This window comes from Ctenocephalides felis, unplaced genomic scaffold, assembly GCF_003426905.1.
Source record: "Ctenocephalides felis isolate EL2017-DRISC unplaced genomic scaffold, ASM342690v1 CF-g0.4_SCAFFOLD_03573, whole genome shotgun sequence".
NCBI lineage: Eukaryota > Metazoa > Arthropoda > Insecta > Siphonaptera > Pulicidae > Ctenocephalides > Ctenocephalides felis.
Genome location: NW_020539727.1, coordinates 3,390,646 through 3,410,185, shown reverse-complemented (window position 1 = coordinate 3,410,185; position 19,540 = coordinate 3,390,646). Strand labels below are relative to the sequence as shown.

Sequence of the window (19,540 nt, the reverse complement as noted above, 5' to 3'; positions counted from 1 at the left end):
AATATTCTATCATTTTGTAATTTTTGTTAGAAAAAACCGCATGTTTCTATGATAAAACATTTCGAGGAAAACAAAAAATAATACCTTGCATTTTTGTAAGAAAAAAAGAAGAACCCCCTTAAAATCATACTTAGATATATATTTTCAAGTGAAAACTGCTTGGTATCCAGCTGTCCGAGAAAAAAACCTATAGTTGCGTTGCAAGATCAAAACACTTATTATAGGGCCAAAGGCAAGATCATATAGAAAGTAATAAAATAAATAAAAGTATTATTAATAACACATAATAATTCCATGTTTTCTATTACAAAATATAGATAGATAAGGTAGAAATTCTCGAATTTTTACCTGTTATTTGTAGAGAAGTAATTGAATTATCAGTACAAAGATTGATAATTTCTTTATCAATAATATACTTCTATCACTTGAAGCTATGAATTTCATATCATCATATTTATGTTATTCAATGTGTCAGTAATGATAACATATGAATTTAAGCAAATTTTTCCCAATTTAACAATAATAATAAATTAGAAGGAATTGTAGATTGAATGGGTATGTATCACTCCATTACCTATTTCTAATTAAATATAATATTGAAAATTTCGATTTAATATTGTAATTTTAATAAAACAAGGTGCAAAGTTTTATGAATTTTAGGCGAAATTTTGCCAAAGATTTGTGGATTTCATAAGGCAGAAAACTATACAAGCTATATCATTAAAATATTTTATGTTATTAAAATCATTTGTAAGGCCGTCCAAATTTCTATAGTAAATAATATAAGGGAAAAGTTTGGTTGTACTAATTATAAAAATTAGTGAAGATTTTATATACATAATTAAATATTTTTGTACGAAACCATCGATAAGTTTGACCTAATTTAAAATTTAAATTATGCCAAACTTTTTAATCAGTGTTTTCCAAAGTGATCCACAATGATCCCTAGGAGTCCATGACAATATTCAGGGAGTCCACGTGAGCGGGAAAAAAATTTTGGGGTCTACGTAATAAAAATGAGGGTGTTTTCCAAAGTGGTCCATGACAACATTCAGTGGGTACATGTGAGCAAAAAAAAAAATTGAGGGTCTTCGGAATAAAAATAAGGGTCCGCGGTAGATGATACACAATACACCACAATCATTTTTTTTTATTAAGAAAATATTGTATATTATTGAATAATTGTATCAAATCAACAATGAAGAAGTTTGTCATAATTAAAATCAGTGTTTCCCAAAGTGGTATACATGAAAAAAATTAAATTTTGTGGTTTACGAAATAAAAATTGGGGTCCATGGTAGTGGACTTCAATAAACCACATTAACATCTATTTACTTGCGTTATATCATATATGATAAAGCCATATACAAAATTTATAAATAGCTCTAAACGTAAATAAAAATATTTACAAATTTTATAAAAAAATTGTAATTGTAGCATTGTAATTGTTAATTGTAGGCATTAGATTTGGGGTCGTGATATGGTTGAGGTTTTAAAGACCCCACTCCCTAAATATTAAAAGGCATTTTGAGGCTATCATAGAATATCTAGATACTTAAGATAAGATTAACGATTTCATATAATAGTTGTAAAATAATGATAACCAAAAGAATAACCTTTAGTCGGGAGATGTAATATTAAACGTTGCAAAATGTTGTGAAATGTTAATAATTTAACATTTATTTTTTTATTTAAAAAATGAAGTTTAATTAATAAATGTGTATAGTATTTTTTGTTTAAATAATTAATAATAGTGCAGTTATAATTTTAAAAAAAAATTATATCAAGGGTCCTAAAGTCAATAGGGGTCGGTCCATAACGAAAAATGTTTGGGAACCTTTGACTTAAATGGCAAAATGCAAATATAACAGAGTAAGAGAGCCAGATTTTAATATTGAAATATGACTACACAAAACTATTGAATTCAAATGAACTTCCCTTGAGAGAAAAAAAAATGTTGATATATGAAACACAAAGAAATATTATTTTATCAACTGAAAATTATTAAAAATATAACAAGTTATGTCAACCTTAGTACATTTAGAAATTTACAAATTATTTAAAAAAGGGGTCTATAAGGTACATGGCAAAGCCCAAGGAGTCTTAAACGCAAAACAGTTTGGGAAACTCTTTAAATCATAAAATGCAAATTTAACCGGGCATGAAAGTAGGATTTTAATATTGAAATACAACTTTAAAAAACTATTGGAATAAAAAAAATAAAAATTAAACTAATGAATTAAAATGAATATTTTCCATAAGAAATATTTAAAAATGTTTCTTATGTTGATATATGAAACACGTCTTAATAAGAATAAATAAAAATTAAGAAATGATACTTCATCAACTGAAAATTATTAAAAATATAACATGTTATTTACATAGAAATTTATAAAAAAAATAGGACGTCGTCCATGGCAAAGCCCAAGAGGTCCACAACAAAAAAAAGTTTCGGAACCTATGACTTAAATCATAAAATGCAAATATAATAAAACAAGAGAGTCAGATTTTTATAGTGGAATATTGGAGAATTATTGAATTCAACTGAATTTGCATGAGAGTTATTCAATTTTTTTTATATTTGTATATGAAACACGTGATACTAGAAATCTTTAACTGAAAATTATTGACAAAAATATGACAAATTAATTAAAATATGATTAATTAAGTCAACGCTTACTGTAAACCTTAGTACATTAAAAAATTCATAAAAAATTGATATCGGGTATATAAGGGGTCCATAGCAAAATGCAAGGGGTCCACAAAGGAAAAAAGTTTTGGAACCTATGATAAAATGCTGATATAACAAAGCACGATTGTCAAATTTTAATATTAAAATATGACTTCAAAAAACTATTGAATTGAAGTGAATTTTCCATGAGAGTCATTCAAAAATATTTTTTTTATATTTATATATGAAACAAGTGTTATTAAAAATAAATAAAAATTAAAAAATTATAACTGTCACTTCAACTGAAAATTATTAAAAATTTGACAAGTTATGTCAACGCGTTTTGAGCATTTAATTCAAACATATATAAATATGCATGAATAAAAATATATATGCATAAAAGTAAGTACTAATTCCTTCACAAATAAACCCAACAAATTCTACAACAACAACCACCACCATTATTATTTATTATTTGACATTTTCCTCTAACCTTGGTGACCGGCTTTGTGCAAGCTCTTCCATCTATTGGATGCACAGAATTTGTCGATTTTTCCAACACAACACAATTGTCTTGAGTCATTTGTATGATTTTAACAACAAACAAACTGAATTAACTCGAAATGAACTATTAAATTAAATTCAAATCGTAAAAAACTAGAAACAGAACTGTCACTCACTAACCACGGAAGAGAACTGATGATAGATGGCTTGTGGTAATGGCGTCTCTGTCAAAACGAGAGAGAGAGAGAGGGAGATGCACAATGGAGGGGATGATGGAGATAGCAATATAAACACTATTTTGTTTTATTTATATTTTTTGCATTATTTATTACATTAATAATATATTATATATAATATAATATATATTTATTTTGTAATTAATAAACACTTTTTAATTGTTTTCTAACAAAAAACAATAAATACTGCAATATTTAATAAAATAACTGTCAGGGTACAGTTAGAAGTGAAATTGGCAGATGGCACTGAAGTCAATTTTAAGGCGGCAATTTTAAATTTCGAATTTTATTTGTGGGTACTGTTTATAAAACTATTTTATAATATAATTTTGAGTATATATTATAATTGACATATGGAATATCTTGTTAAGGTTATAAATTAGAATGTCTTTTTTTATTATTGACTATGTAAAGTAGTACATTATGCTTTTTATTATTGACTATGTAGCCATTATGCTTAAATCTAATCAACATAAGTCGAACTAAACAAACTAAATAATATCTACAAAGGTGATTATATACAATACTGATGCACAGGTAATATTATTAATTAAAACACTGTTATAATTTATATTAGCTGAATAACTTCAGGAAAAGAAAACATTTGCCAAAAATATTAAAATTCTTTGTAACTTGAGAAGAAAAACAAGGACTGCAATACAAGCAAGGACTGTTATATAATATAATTTTGAGTAGTTTGATATACATATTATAATTTACACATGAATTTTGTTGTTAACGTCATAAATTCGAATGTCTTTTATTAATTTCCTGTAGGGTAAGTTATTGTAATGGGCCGAAAATCGAAATTGAAAATTTTTACATTTCTCGACGTTTTGAAGGTTTCTGAACGTTTTGGCATACCTCAGAAAAAATGGATGTGTGTGTGTGTGTGTACGTATGCATGGATACAAATTTCCAGTCACGTTTTCGGGCGCACGGATCAACCGATTTGAATGGTTCAAAAAACATTCGATTCCTATCGATAGGGAAAAGAGCTGATTAGTTTTTGCAAAAAGCAGGTCCAGCCGTTTCGGGGATACGGAGCAAAGAGTGCAGAAAATAGAAATCCGATTTGAATGATCTAAAAAACATTCAATTAGTAATGATTGGGAGAAGTGTTTATTAGTTTTTGGCAAAGGCAGGCCCAGCCATTTCGAAGATACGGAAGTAAATATGTAAAAAATGACAGTTTTTGAGAAAACTAAGCGTCCGATTTGAATGATTCAAAGAACTTTCTGCTTGTCCTAACAAAATAATTGATTTTGAAAAAAAAAATTTGTCTCAATTTTTTTTTTTTTTTTTTTTTTTTTTTGTATATCGAAAATATTACAGATTTTATTTTTAATTCTGACTATAGTTCTAATATACAAATTATTAAACAAATAATTTCAACTTTGCAATTCAGTTTATATAATGTTACAATATTTATAATAATCTATTTGAAAACATTCAGTATTCCTCGAACATTTCGTTACGGTACGGGAAGTTCCACTAGTTTATTATTGACTTTGTAAAGTAGTAAAAGTACATTATGCTAAAATCTAATCGACATTAGTTCGACATTATTCAACTAAACATTTTTGGCTATAACTTTACAATATCTACACAGGTGATTATATACAATACTTATACAGAGGTAGTGTAATAAATTATAACACTATTATAATTTTTAATATATCTATCAACTGAGCCATATCTCTTATCGTTTATAATTTTATCTTGTTAGATTTAATAAAAGTATACAGGATGTTCTATCTACAACATACCCTCCTTGATGGTTTGCATATTTTCTAAAACTTACTCTTTATTAATTAATACAAGTTTATATTTAAACAGCTTGACAATATATGTATATGTATATATATATATATATATATATATATATATATATTGTCAAATATATATATTATATTTATCATTTATTCCTTTTTTAATGTGTCCATTAAAAGTCCTCGTGCTGAAACTTCTAGTGGTCTGTGTTATGATTTTTGCATTTGAGCAAACTTGTTATTGAGGAAAGTTAAAACACTTCAAATCTTGCACACTTATAAACAAAAATTTATTAAATATAGTTTATACTTTGTAAAAATAGAACAAATGAATGTGTGAAAAGTAAGTAGGATATATTTTGTTAAATTAAGCTTTTTGTATAGCCCTTGGTTGCCGAGTAGAATAAAGTCATTATCTATGCTTGGAAGTCTGAATCAACTAACTTAATCTGATATTCATGGAAAATAAATTATTAAGGATGCATTAGATACAGAAGATCAAGTTGAGTGGGATCCTAAAGATAAACTGTTTTCTAACGAAATCGATCAGAAAAAGCATTAGAGACTCTTTACTTATCTATAATGTCTTGTCTAAATTTAAATTCCTAGTTTGAAAGACTGAAAGTAACTTTAGAGAAAGAAGCAAGCTTACAGTTTAAATTACATTAATTTTTTTCAATACCTGGATAACTTCAGCAAAAAAAAACATTTGCTATAGATATTAAAATTCTTTGCAACTTGCAAAGAAAAGTTTTTGAGCAAGGACTACAAATTACACAAAATCGGACCTCAATTAAAGATCAATTTGAAACAAGTTAGCTAGTAATTTTTTAATTATAGATATATCAACATGCTAAGGTAATACTTTACTCTCTTACATTTATTGCCTTTATAAAATGCAATATTTTATTCATAACATACCACAATATCTTTTTCAATATCACTATAATTTAGTCATCACTGTAATGTAAGCTTTGGCTATAAGTGAAATATATTTTCAAATACTATTAAAAATAAAACATTTCAAACAATTAAACAACTTGCTATAGAAACTTATAATCTCGGAGTGCCCTACCAAAACAATGGTTTCTTATTATTGGTGTTTAATTATATACATTTATTTAAGTAATGATTTACGAAACATATCTTCTAGAGAACAAAAATTAGACATCTTACTTCTAATAACTATTTCACAGAACTCAAACAAGAGATTGTTTATTAATTTAAACAATCTTCTGCTCCAACAATTTTTGGAATTTTTCTATATTTATATCATCCTTAAAAATAGTTTTCATATACGAAATTTATTTTAAAATACTATAATAAATATTGAAAGCAATTGTAATATTGCAATCACTTCATAAAAGTTGAACTTTAGTATTATTGTTGCTTTTGATATTTGAAAAAAAGTTAAAAAAATATGTATAAATTAAAGATTGTAAATCATATATAAAATATAAGATATTTATGTCGCTATAGAAGATATTAATTAAAGTTATTATTTATTATAAAAGTGTTAAATTCAATATAGTAAGATGCTTCTTAGTACTTTTTATTTTCTTAATTAATATATTATAATGATAAGCTCAACTGATATATCACTTGAATATCACAGATCAAATGAGTTTTTAATACAAAAATGAATTAAGAGATAACATACTAATTTAAAAAAAAACAGATGCATAGTATTATCTTGATAAATGTATCCAAACCAAGTAATTAATTTCGTTATGTTTCTCATTTAATATTGAAAAAATAATATAATTAGTTAATAAATCTTTGGTGGATAATCAAAACTATTGTTGATTAATTAATAAAGAAATCGAGACAAAATCTCAGTCTTCAAAGAAGTGTATTAAACTTATCAAGTTACATAATTATTTATAAAATCATCATATAATTTTATACTATAAATAAATATATTTTCATAATAATCAGGACTATTCTATCGGATTTTCCAAGCTAACTCATAGCTTAATCATTTGGCAAAACGTCATTAAACTATTAGATCAGAATAAAAATATAGTGCTAATTTCAATATCTAAAGATCTGATTGTGGGTATGCATTCCATAATAAAAGTTCATAATTACCAACAATTACTATATAATGTCAATAAAAAGATTACTTTGTACAATTTTTATAACTAAAAATCTACCAATAACATAAACTTAAATCTAATAGTTACTATTTATAAAAATGATTTGATCAAGAATACCACTACTTAGTGCTGCTCTTTGGTTCTGGTAATAAATAGCTTTTTTCCAAGACATTCTATCAAAACTTATTGAACAAACTGGTATGCAGAGATAAAACATAGCTAAATCGTATAGGTTTGGGTACTTATTCTCACTGAAAGTGAAGAGAAAAAAAATGTAAAAGGGATTTTAAAAATAAAATATTCCAATTTACTTACTTATGAGTCCACCATTCAAGAGGGCACTGATCCAGACAAACGGCTGTTTCACTCTGAAACATTATGAACTCACGTGATGCGACTGATTCTGGATCATTGTCGTTGGAATTGTTTGAACAGACTTCGCCCAATAATAATTGCATACCTAAATATAAAAGCAAAATGTAACTAAGAAATTATATACCTAAACCATATAATAAATATATCGCACTCTTATTAGTAACATGTTTAAGTTTTCTTGAAGTTTCAAATCATTCAGAATCAAATTTGGAATTAGTGGTGTATGGGATAGTGCCTTAAGGCAAATTGCTGGAACTTCCCATAACTTAATTAAATATTTGAGGAATATCAAATGTTTTCAAATAGATTATTATAATTATCTGAAGTATTATAAGTCACATTTAGAACTTCAACTAGAATTAGAATTAAAATCCTAATTTTTTTTTGAAAATTAAAAAAAAATTAAATTGAAAAAAAATATCCCCCATAAGCAGAAAGTATTTTTAAATCATTTAAATTGGAAAGCTTAGTTCTCTCAAAAACTGCCATTTTTTGCACATTTAGCCCTGTATCTCCGAAACGGCTGGACCTGCCTTTGCCAAAATTCAATCATCACTTCTCCCCATCATTACGAGTGTAAAATTTTTCGGCCACGTTATAGCCCACAACCTTGAATCGATTTTAATTAACCACTTAACGATCGAGTTTTTTTATATTCAAAAACTGTTCGAAAAATATTGGTCGGAAATCTCGTTGATTAGTATGTGATACAGATCAGCTTGACCAATAAAAAAAATTTTTTTGACCGTAATGTTGGATTTTATTTTGGTGATTTTGATAAAACATTGTGTGACCTTAGTTTTTATAATCTGAAATAACATACTGAAATATTATAAGCCTACGAAAATCGGTTGAATTATAAAAAATCATCAAAATTTACAATTTCGCAGTGAGCTTAAGTGAGTCTAATCAGAATCTATGCCAAATCATATGTACTTTCTGCGTTGTTTTGTGGGTAGCTACTTATTGCAGTCTACACTTCAACAAAATACATTTTGAGAACCCTAACTAAATAAAATGAATTAATACAATATCTGTATATTATAAGTATGTTTGAAAGAAAAAAATTGGAAATCGTATTGATTATTTTTTAGTAAAAGTAAAAATTCTATTTTCAAAATAACAGTTGAATATTTTAACCTAAACAACTTTCAATTCTTACTGATTAAGTTTATTATGTGTCTGTATGGGGAAGTTCATGCAACTTGCCTTAAGGGTTAGATAGGATTTTCCAAAAAAAAATTTTTTTTTTTGAATGTACATATACTTAAGAATACACACAAAAATATTTATTTCATCCTGGTGAATATTTTCGAAGTTACACGCAAATTTGGAAAAGAAAACACGGCTAAGACGGAAGAAAGTAGTTAGTGATTAAGATTTTTTCTGCCCGATAAATATTTTAGTTTTTATGAACAATTTAAGGTCAAAATTTCGACAAAAAACCGTTTTCTTTAAGAAAAATTATTATTTTGCTTGTTGCTTCGATTAATTACTAGATTTACCATTTATTTAATAAAATCTTTTTTGGTTTTTTTTAATCTCAGATAATTTACTCAGAGATAGAGTGGTCACAGCAAAACGTGTTTTTCGCGAGGTGCTCATGCAGATCTGCTGTAACTTATTTTTAAATAAATATTTTTACCTGTTATTTTAAAAATATAGCTAAGAGATGCCTTCATATATATATAGAAACTATGTGATGGGTTGAAAAAATCGATTTTTTTTTTCATAAATTGCTCCCTTAACATGTCTAGAATACGGTAGTAAAGCGATTTTAGAAAATACGAAGTCGTTTTAAAGATACAGCAGGTAAAAGAAAGAGCGGTTCGGAGCGCTGAGTTGGCAGTTAGAAATTTTAAACGCGTTTTTCTCAAAACTGTGTTTTTCAAACTTTCCTCCATTGTATCTCAGAATTACTTGAAATTTACAGGGCACACTCAATATATTTAAACGCATGGAATGAACAATTATCAAAATTTTAGCAAAAAACAAAAAAAATAACGCCTAATTTGCAACTTTTATTTCAAATGTCTATCAAAAATCCATTTTTTTTTATATTCATTTGATTATAGGTCATTCCGTGCTTTAAGCCTACAAATAAAACGCCGTTTATTTTATTTTTTCAGATAAGCCGATCAGCCGGAATCGTGGAGGAAGTGGGAGCTCTTTTTTTTCGAGGCGGGGGTGTTCAGAGCGCTCTAACTCTAGTTTGACTGAATATTTTTAGCTGAAATTTTATATTTATACTGTCCAAATATGTGTTAATAAATGATAAAAAACTTGAAGCTCTAAATATTTACTGGTCGTAGAAAAAAAATCCTAAAATATCCCTAAAAAACAGGCCGTCACATAGGAAGACCCCCTTAATAGTTTTCACAGGAACAATACTAGAGAAATGGCTTATTTTTCGGCCGATTAACTGTACATAATACCACAATGCAAATTGCTACTTACAACTAGTTTATTTAATAATTATGTAAAAAAGCACTACAACATACCACTAATCCGTCTTTGATCTTTACTCGTGCTTCTACAAGTCCGCAATCTAGATTTTTCCTTTACATAAGTTTCTATGCTTTCATGCACTTCCTCTAATTCCTCTGCGGGGGCATATGGCAATAACTTGAATCTAGCATCCAGGAAAGCTGCTTTGGTCAGAATTGATGATAATGCCTTTTCACTATACCTATAAATATAACATTTACTGAACAATTGTTGAAGATAATTAATTTATGTGTTAAATTTTCATCAATATACAATCAGAAATATCCACTTTCCACTTGCAAATTGCAAAATCATATGAATTTTGTCGCCGGAGGGGCGGCTTTCGAGTGGAAAGGGTTAAAGCATTCTTAAGCTTTCTATTTCGAATTTAGAAATTTCTTGAAAGTGAAAAAACATATAGCTGCATAAAATATTTCTTTTAATTATTACCTTTCATTGAGAATTTTACAAATCTTGGCTTTCATCCTAGACACAAATGCATTATCCGTATTCTTGGCTTTCAAATGTGATGTAGTCAGTTGCCACATTATTGGTTTCATAACAGACAATGTGGGTAATTTAGTTTCTCCTAATGTAATAATAGTAGTCTACAGGAAAAATAAATTTAAAGATCTATATATTAGAGTTAGAATTTGAAATGTTGAGTTAAAATCAATTAGAATTAGAAGTAAGAAAATAAATTAAAAAATAATGTTGAATAAATGAAGAAATATATTGTATACCCATAAAAATGATTTAGTTAATATTACTACCTTAAGTGGTGCTAAAACAGTGACAACATCCTTGACAATTTGCCATTCTTTTTCACTTAAGTAGTGTACAATGTTTAAACTAGATTTCTTCTGCAGACATTTTTCTAATAAAGTGTATGTCGAGAGCCACACTGAACGGTAATCTTCATAGGATTCATCCTGGTCAAAATTGAAATAGAGGATCAAATATTACAACAGACAAATAAAAAGTAATTAACTTCCCGTGTGGTAATGCATCTTTTCAAAAATTTCACAAAATTTAAAAAGAATGCATTTTAAGGAATATTGAAGACTATCCATATTTTAATTTTTAAAAATATACAATGTTTTGAATTTCAAAAATTCTAAAGCTCCCTGATATATTTGAAATAAATAATATGAACTTTGCAATTCAATTTTAATATTTTTTATATTTCTTAGAAATATGAGATAAGGACTTCTTCAGATAGATTAGGTTTGTTTATACATATATAACCATTTTTTGTAAATATTAGAATTTTTAAAAACATATGTAAGCCTTTTATGCAATTAAGGTCTATGAATGATAAAATTTATAGTATTTATTACAATCTATTTGAAAATATTTAAAAGAATTGTTATTAATTATTGATCAATTTTTATTAATTACTAACTATTATCATTTCTCAAATATTTAATTACGGTACAGAAAGTTATAGCAATTTAACATAATGCCACCCACAACTAATTAAACTTTATTATTAACAAACTAATAAATTATTTCATTTCTGAAAACAGTATAAAATTAAATAAAGAGTTTTCTTATATATGAATACTCAACAGTTTTAGTAATTACCTGATTGTTAAATTTACACATGCGGCTGCACAATTTATCAATCACATCTAAAGCACCTTCATGACTAAAACATGTTTCTGCGCACATTTGTATTGTTTGTATGACACATGGAATTACGCTTATACCTTAAACAAATAATAAAATTCTGTTTGTGAATAAGATTTTTCAACATACAACAAATACAAATAATTTGAAATTTTGAAAAATATCTGATAATACATTATAGTAAACACAATATTTATTAAATGAGGTATTGAATTTATTAAATATTATCTTATGTTTCATTTCAATGATTTAAAATAGCAAAGCTAAAGAACCAGTGTTCTTTCTTAGTGAAACAACCATAATTAATTAGGATGACCATATATGTTTCAGGACAGTCCAGAATTATCAACCTTGGGTTCATTTTCATTTTTTGACCTGAATAATCACAAATTTTTAAAAACATTCTTATTACTTCAATAAGAATTAGTTTTTCAAAACACTCATAAAAAATAACATTTTTTACAATTTTCTACAAACTTCTTTAGGCGCGACTAGGGAGTAAATCTGTGAAAATGCAACGGAAGGCCGTTACGCCCGAACTGTTCGTCATTCGCTCTCGATGAAATCATTTCTATACGGGTCGATTGTGATTGGTCGCTGTATCATGTGCGAGGCTTCTTTTAGTGCAATAAACGGAGAGGAAAAAAGGGTATAACCTCTGAATTTTTTTTACTGTGCTCCAAATTGAATAAAATTTTGGAATTAGGTTCATTTTACCCTCAAGTTCAAAAGTGAAAACAATTCGAGTTGCGCCATCGTCCCCCGGGGGGGTGACACCCCTTCTAAATTGTGTAATTACATTTTTTCAAAATAACGTCGGAAATCGATAGAAGAACTAATTATAAAAAAAAAATGTTTCACATAGTTTTTCAAAAAAACTAATACTTTTTAAGTTACTGGCCACTGAAGATTCATATATTTTTGGAGTTTTTCTTCGTTTTTTGCAAACATCTCCTAAAATATACATTTTAACTAAAATCATGTAATGAACAAAATAATGTCAATGAAAATCTTAATAAATCGGTATTACATAAAGTGTTCTAGGAAAAATATTAAGCAAGATTTGAAAGAGCAAAGTCGTTTTTTATTTCGTTCAAGATTTAATTGTTGTATTTAAAGCCATCTAGTGTCGAGGTTTTACATTTTATGCATTTCGGTGAAATTGGGTTTTATAGTGCTCAACATAAGCTTTAAAATGAGTGCTGTTACAAGTTTTTTGCGTGTAAAATGAGTGAGCTATCATGCAAATAAGAAACATATACGAAGTTTTTTTCTTTTAATTCATATGGTTTAATGAGCGCCATTTCCACCAGAATCAAAGTAATTCACATTCCATCTAGAATTGACTTCATTATAGACATCTTGATGAATTCTAGCAGATTCACTACTTTTGGCTTTAAATACAACAATTAAATCTTGAACGGAATAAAAAACGACTTTGCTCTTTCAAATCTTGCTTAATATTTTTCCTAGAACACTTTATGTAATACCGATTTATTAAGATTTTTATTGACATTATTTTGTTCATTACATGATTTTCGTTAAAATGTATATTTTAAGAGATATTTGCAAAAAAACGAAAAAAACGCCAAAAATATATGAATCTTCAGTGGCCAGTAACTTGAAAAGTATTAGTTTTTTTGAAAAACTATATGAGACATTTTTTTCTTATAATTAGTTCTTCTATCGATTTCCGACGTTATTTTGAAAAAATGTAATTACACAATTTAGAAGGGGTGTCACCCCCCCGGGTGGTGATGGCGCAACCCGAATTGTTTTCACTTTTGAACTTGAGGGTATAATGAACCTAATTCCAAAATTTCATTCAATTCGGAGCACAGTAAAAAAATTCAGACCTAAAACGCTCCGTTTACTGCACTATTTGATTATATGCGTACATCAAATAATAAAACAAATGAAACATTTGTGCCGTGTAAGAAACGTCAAGCTATTGAAGTAATTTGTATTATTCGTGGTTACTATATATTTTTGAGGTTATTAAAATGAAAATTATTTTTATAGGAAAGACAGATACTACAGCTGTTCAAAGAGTGAAACCTTATCGCCAGCGAAAAGGTAAAAAAAAACAAGCAGTTAATTAATGTATGTTATAATTTTAATTACATGGAGTTTTTCCAACACAATTACATGATAAGTGAAATTGTGAAAACAATATTTATTTAGGCGTTGTTCGACATAATAATTCTCTGCATTTTTATAGATATTAAAAATATTAAAGCAATACAGCTTTATTCTATCATGCGGAAGATATGTCTTTTTCAGAATCATATCTCGAACACTTATGGAAGTTTAGAGGAAGTCTACTTGTTTTTCGATCCCAATGGCTATTAAGAATAGCAAAAATCGTACAATAGCAAATAAGTTTTAATTCAATCGCTTGCAAATCTTATGCGCACTCTTTTTTATATAATTTTGATAATCAATATATTAAAAAATTATATTATGTTATTTATTTTAAGTAGCCCTGCTCTCTTAAAGTTTCTGTCCCAAATTTGAAACAATAAACCACGGTCACCTAATAATTAATACTCAGTTTTTATAAAAAAAAATCACCTTACCTTTGTTTTCTACAGCTTGGATAATCGCTCCTCGACACCAACCCACAACCACAGCTGTAATTTTTTCTATAGACAAACAAAACTCTGAACAAACTGCATCAAATACATCAGACCAATAAAGAGCATCTGAATCTTCCGGACAGCATACAGTTTTTAGAGCTCTTGTTTGAATACTCAAGCAACTACTTTCAACATAATTTATATAGAAAGTAACATAATTCTTTTCATTGCAAGAAAGCCATTCTTCAATTGAAAGACTTATGTAGTGTCTGTGTTCTGATATCCTTTGGATAATACCAATTTTTGTATCGTCGTAAAGGGATGGAATAATTTGTTGCTCAATTTTTTCAACAGTAGGAATTTCAGATGAAGGTTGGAGAGTTTTGATTAGTAGTAAGAAACCAGAACCTGGAAATTGGAATATATTAGATGGTTTTATAAAATCCAAGAATTTTGTATTGCTAAATATAAATTTAACCCTTTCCACTCAGATGCCGCTCCGGCGTCAAAATACATATAAATCTCACAATTTGCGAGTGGAAAGGATTAAACTAGTGGTGTATGGCATCGTGCCTTAAGGCAAATTGCCGGAACTTCTTATACCATAATAAAATATTCGAGGAATATTATATATTTTTGAATAGATTATTATAAATACAGTAGAATCCGATTAGTATGACGCCGGATATATTGACAACCGCTTAATATGACGTAATCGCACTAGGAATTTGGTTTCCATATAAAATTCCTTAAAAAAACAGCTGTCTAGTCGGATATATTGACATCGCTCACATTGACATGTCGCTTATAATGACCCATTTTTGCCAAAAAATATGTCCAATTATAATGACCGACATGATTTTACATGATGTGACCAAGTCTACGAAAACAATTGCTATGTCTTTTGTGCACAGTAGCACCAGAGACTGTTTTTACAATAAAATTATGCAAAGAAATCAATCAAAAATTACTGATTACTTACATTAAAAAAACACATTTGTATGTTTATGGGTAGGGTAGACTAATTATTAATGGCCCCTCACGGATATCTCATAAACAAATAAAATTAGATTTTTTTTAACAATTATATTTGTTAGTAGAAGGCGAAAAATGTATAAATTCATAACCAGCCATCACCTTTATTATTATGACTTTGCTATCAGAAGATAAGCAGCACATGAGTGGGATAAAAAGGACAAGCAGAACCTTTACTTTGGCAAAAGTGTAAGCAATAAAATAGTAAATTTTAAAAAAAAAGCAATTTTACAAGAGATAAATTGAATAAATTGTTATTCCGGCTCTTCTGATGAATATTTCTGACCAATAGCAGATCAATGTAATATACTGACAGAATTAAATATGAATATACCCCACAGAATTAAAATTTTGCATTGGTTCAATAATATAGTGTAAAATCCCTTTAAAATTTAATAGAGTAAATTGCATCTGTTTGCCCCCTGGTTGTCCCACTTTAGAAAAAAAATAGTAAAAAAAAAAATAAGTAAATAAAAATAATATTAGAAATTATGTGAAATTTTTTCTGTACATAGTTCGATGATAGATGCTTGTTTGATGTGTGTTATGTGTTGCAAGGTTGCTCATTGGGTTTAGAGTTTAGACAGTATAATTATTGAAAGTCAAATTGGACCTTTGTGCCCCGCCTTACCCTATGTCAATTTTATTTTATATTAAATTTTAATGTGTCATTTTTATTTTTAATTAAAATATATATTAGGCTTTTCTTTTAAATTACTGAAACATGTAACATATTTACATATTAAAAAGTTTTTCTTCAGTATGCTTTGTATGACGACCGGTTAGTATGACGAGATTTCGATGTCATACTAAGCGGATTCTACTGTACCATAATAAAATATTCGAAAAATATTAAATATTTTTGAATAGATTATTATAAATACTCATATATGCTTACAGAAAAGTAAATAAAAGGATAAAATGTGTCCATTACAATTACCGTTAACAATTTCAGGTGAATGCATATCCATAACAATAAACTTGGTGATGATCTCTGACAAAGTGTGATCATCTATGGGTGAATTATCAGGATTCTGCATATAATATTCATCAAGTGTATCGACTTGTTCAGCATACATATGATCATCAATTTCAGGCAAATCAACTTTGCATGTGACCATTTTTCCTACTCTATCGTAAGCACTATAAACAGCTTTGGCATCTTCTACCGGCAAATCATTGGTGACTTTAATGACTCCTTCCATATCAGTCTCAATGGTGTAAGTTCTTTTGGTATCGGTGGGGTAATCGGATGTTAGAGCTTTTTTGTCTGATTTGTTTAAGTCAGATGGGGAATTTGTTTGGAGTAGTTCTGTGTATAAAGTGTTGTGTCTGTTTGCAAGATGTATTCGGAGGTTTGTGGTGTTGTGGTTGTTTCTGATCTGTCTTTGGCAGATGCTGCAGACTATGTATTCTTTGGATAGAATTGTGCCGTTCTCGTCAGCAGGGAAGCCGAAGTATTTCCAGTAGACACTGCGCATGGAAACAGGTACGACTATTTTTTTGTAGGAGAAGGTGGCATGCTCAGCAGTATCTTGCATTTTTCTCTTCCTTTGGCGCTCTTTCATTATATTTAACTGGGGGATAAGAATAAATATTAGGATAAAAGATAAGAAGGTTGTAGGTTAAACCATGTATATAGGGGAGACATCAATTATATGAATTTTTAAAATTATTGAATAACTTACCCGGCTATTAAGTAAAAGAGCATTTTAAATTGACAGTTGACACATTGCATTGTGTTATTAATAAAATATAACACCTTCGCCTAACCATTTTGTTGTCAAAACAGTATGAATTTAAATATATAGTTCTCTCATACATGTATCTTATTATTATTTAGGTTATATCACAAAATTTGCAGAACATACTGAATTATCCAATGGCAGTTTCACTAAAGAATCTTGATATTTCTTATAGTCGTCTTCTAACAATTCTATATACACTATTTCAGTATTTGCATACATTTTGTCGAAACTATCGTACGAAATAACAATATAGCTTTCGGTATTGGAAAAGGTAAATATAAATACTTACATATCGAGATTTTGGGTCAATCGAATAGCTCTTTATTATTTCTATCGAAAAGGGATCGATCGATAGATATTACATCAAACGAAGCCGCTGACGGCTACGCAGTGTTGCCAGAAGAGAAGATATATCGAGATATTAGCAATGGCCGTTGGGATTTGAAAATTGGCGCCGATTTCAAAATGTAAATACATATTATCAATGTAATATGCCAAAGATAATATCGAGGACCTTTAAAACTACCACAACTTAATATGAACAGAATAGTAGAATTACTTATTGAAGTGATTCTCTAGCTATCAATATTATATTTATCAGATTAATTTATATGTGTGTTTGAAAGTGTGTGTGTATGTTTGCGGGTGACTGACATAATGACCAAATAGCTCATATAATTGTCCTATATTCTGATTGCTATTGAAAATAAAGTTTAAAGAAAAATCGATGTTATAATGTTATGTCAACGATTAATACTGTTATTATACTGATTTGGTATACAATATTTATTCATTACTCTATTTTGTGTTACTAAATATGAAATTAAACTGATTGAAAGTAGCATTTATCCTGAAGGCAAGTTGCATGAACTTCCCGATATTTGTAAATAATCGACTTAATCAATATAAAATAAATTAATTTATCAGTGATTAATTTATCAGTTTTCCGAGTGGATTTATTACACATAATTGAAAACGAACGAACACGTTAACTCGGAGTGTTTTCTAAATTTTTGTAACTGAACCAGTTTTCGTAGGACTTTAATGATTTAGTATGTTCATTTAGACCAAGTAATCTATCGTTATGCCAAGTAAATAGTCTAATTTTAATTTTAACAAACGTCAAAAAACTATTCATTTTCTCAAACTTTGATGAATTTTTAAAATTAAACTACTTTAACTTATTAACTTTTACTAATTAAACTATCGTAAGGCCGTAATATTTCAGTAAGTTCTATAAGATCATGATGTATATCGCCAAAAAAAGTTAATTACAAGAAAAAGCCTCGGTGGATTTGCACCTAAAACTAATCAATATCATTCCCAGGTAATATCTTTTAAACAGTTTTTGATTTTTTAAAATCGATTCGGTAGTATGAGCTTAAATGTGGATGAAAAGTTTAAAATTTTTACCAAATTACAAAGAAACAGCTCGGCCAATCGTCGCACAAAACTAAGAAAAGATATTTCACATCAAAATACATCGATTGGTTCTTAAATTTTTAAAATCGTTTGAGGAGTTTTTAGGCAAACATCGATGAAAGTTCTGATTTTGACAAACGCCAAAAAAATGATACTAATTTTTGCAACTTTGACGAATTTTTATAATTAAACTACTTGTCATAGGGACTTATATTTTAGTTTGATCTATAAGACTATGATATCTACCGTCAAAAAAAATAATTAACACATTATCACAAGAAAACGGCCCGGCAGATCTCTACCAAAGACTAATCACCACGAATTCCCACCAATGTCTTTCGAACGGTTTTTGAATATTCAAAACCGATTTAGAATCGCGGGCTGAAACGTGGACGAAATATTTTTCATTTTTCTGCTATTTACAAAGAAACGGCTCGACCGATCGTCGCACAAATCTGAGAAAAGCTAGTCCTCATCGAGATACATCGAATGGCTTTTAAATGGATATGCGGCAAAAAATCTGTTTACACACACACATACTTATTCTATTCAGAATAACGTCTAGAAAACGTGAAATTAGCGAATTGGATTTTTTGACGAAAACAAACTTCGATGCGATTGAATAATTCAAAAAAAAAAAATCGATTCGTATTGAGTATAATTCGATAATTCGATAAGGAGACGTGCTGATTCGTTTTTGGCGATGGCAGGTTAAGCCGTTCCGTAGATACGGGACAAAGTGCCACGAACGGTAACTCAGTTTTTAAGAGAACGGAGCGTCCGATTTGAATAATTCAAACTACATTTTACTTGTATTAACAAGATGAAAAACTGATGAAAATTTTCATGAAGGCAGGTCTAGCGGTTTTGGAGATCTAGTAAAAAAAGTAAAAAAAATGCAATTTGGCGGTCAAAATGACCACTAGACATATGCACATCAGATATTATATCAAAAACTCGATTTTCTGCATTTTTTTGCT

At 28.3% G+C, this 19,540-nt stretch overlaps 2 protein-coding genes across 2 annotated transcripts in view; both read right to left on the bottom strand.

The window, feature by feature from the left end:
- The window catches only part of LOC113389303 (opsin, ultraviolet-sensitive-like), a 367,582-nt gene that overhangs the window by 43,864 nt on the left and 304,178 nt on the right, over positions 1 to 19,540 (bottom strand). The gene's annotated exons all lie outside the window — the stretch shown is intronic.
- LOC113389034 (zinc finger BED domain-containing protein 1-like) lies at positions 7,359 to 17,475 on the bottom strand. The gene is made up of 9 exons (XM_026626083.1): positions 17,428 to 17,475; positions 16,331 to 16,967; positions 14,356 to 14,763; positions 11,732 to 11,856; positions 10,918 to 11,076; positions 10,595 to 10,752; positions 10,159 to 10,346; positions 7,598 to 7,742; positions 7,359 to 7,533 (listed from the first exon to the last, which is right to left on the bottom strand). The coding sequence occupies exons 2-9, from the start codon at positions 16,956 to 16,958 to the stop codon at positions 7,359 to 7,361; spliced, it is 1,986 nt and encodes a 661-aa protein (XP_026481868.1). The 5' UTR covers positions 16,959 to 16,967; positions 17,428 to 17,475.

Coding starts and splice junctions, on each gene's coding strand:
- LOC113389034 (XM_026626083.1), bottom strand. CDS start 16,958: ATGAAAGAGCGCCAAAGGAAGAGAAAAATGCAAGATACTGCTGAGCAT. Junction 10,753..10,917: donor CTGTTTTAGCACCACTTAAG/GTAGTAATATTA, acceptor TTTTTCCTGTAG/ACTACTATTATTACATTAGG. Junction 7,534..7,597: donor CTTGAATGGTGGACTCATAA/GTAAGTAAATTG, acceptor CTTCACTTTCAG/TGAGAATAAGTACCCAAACC.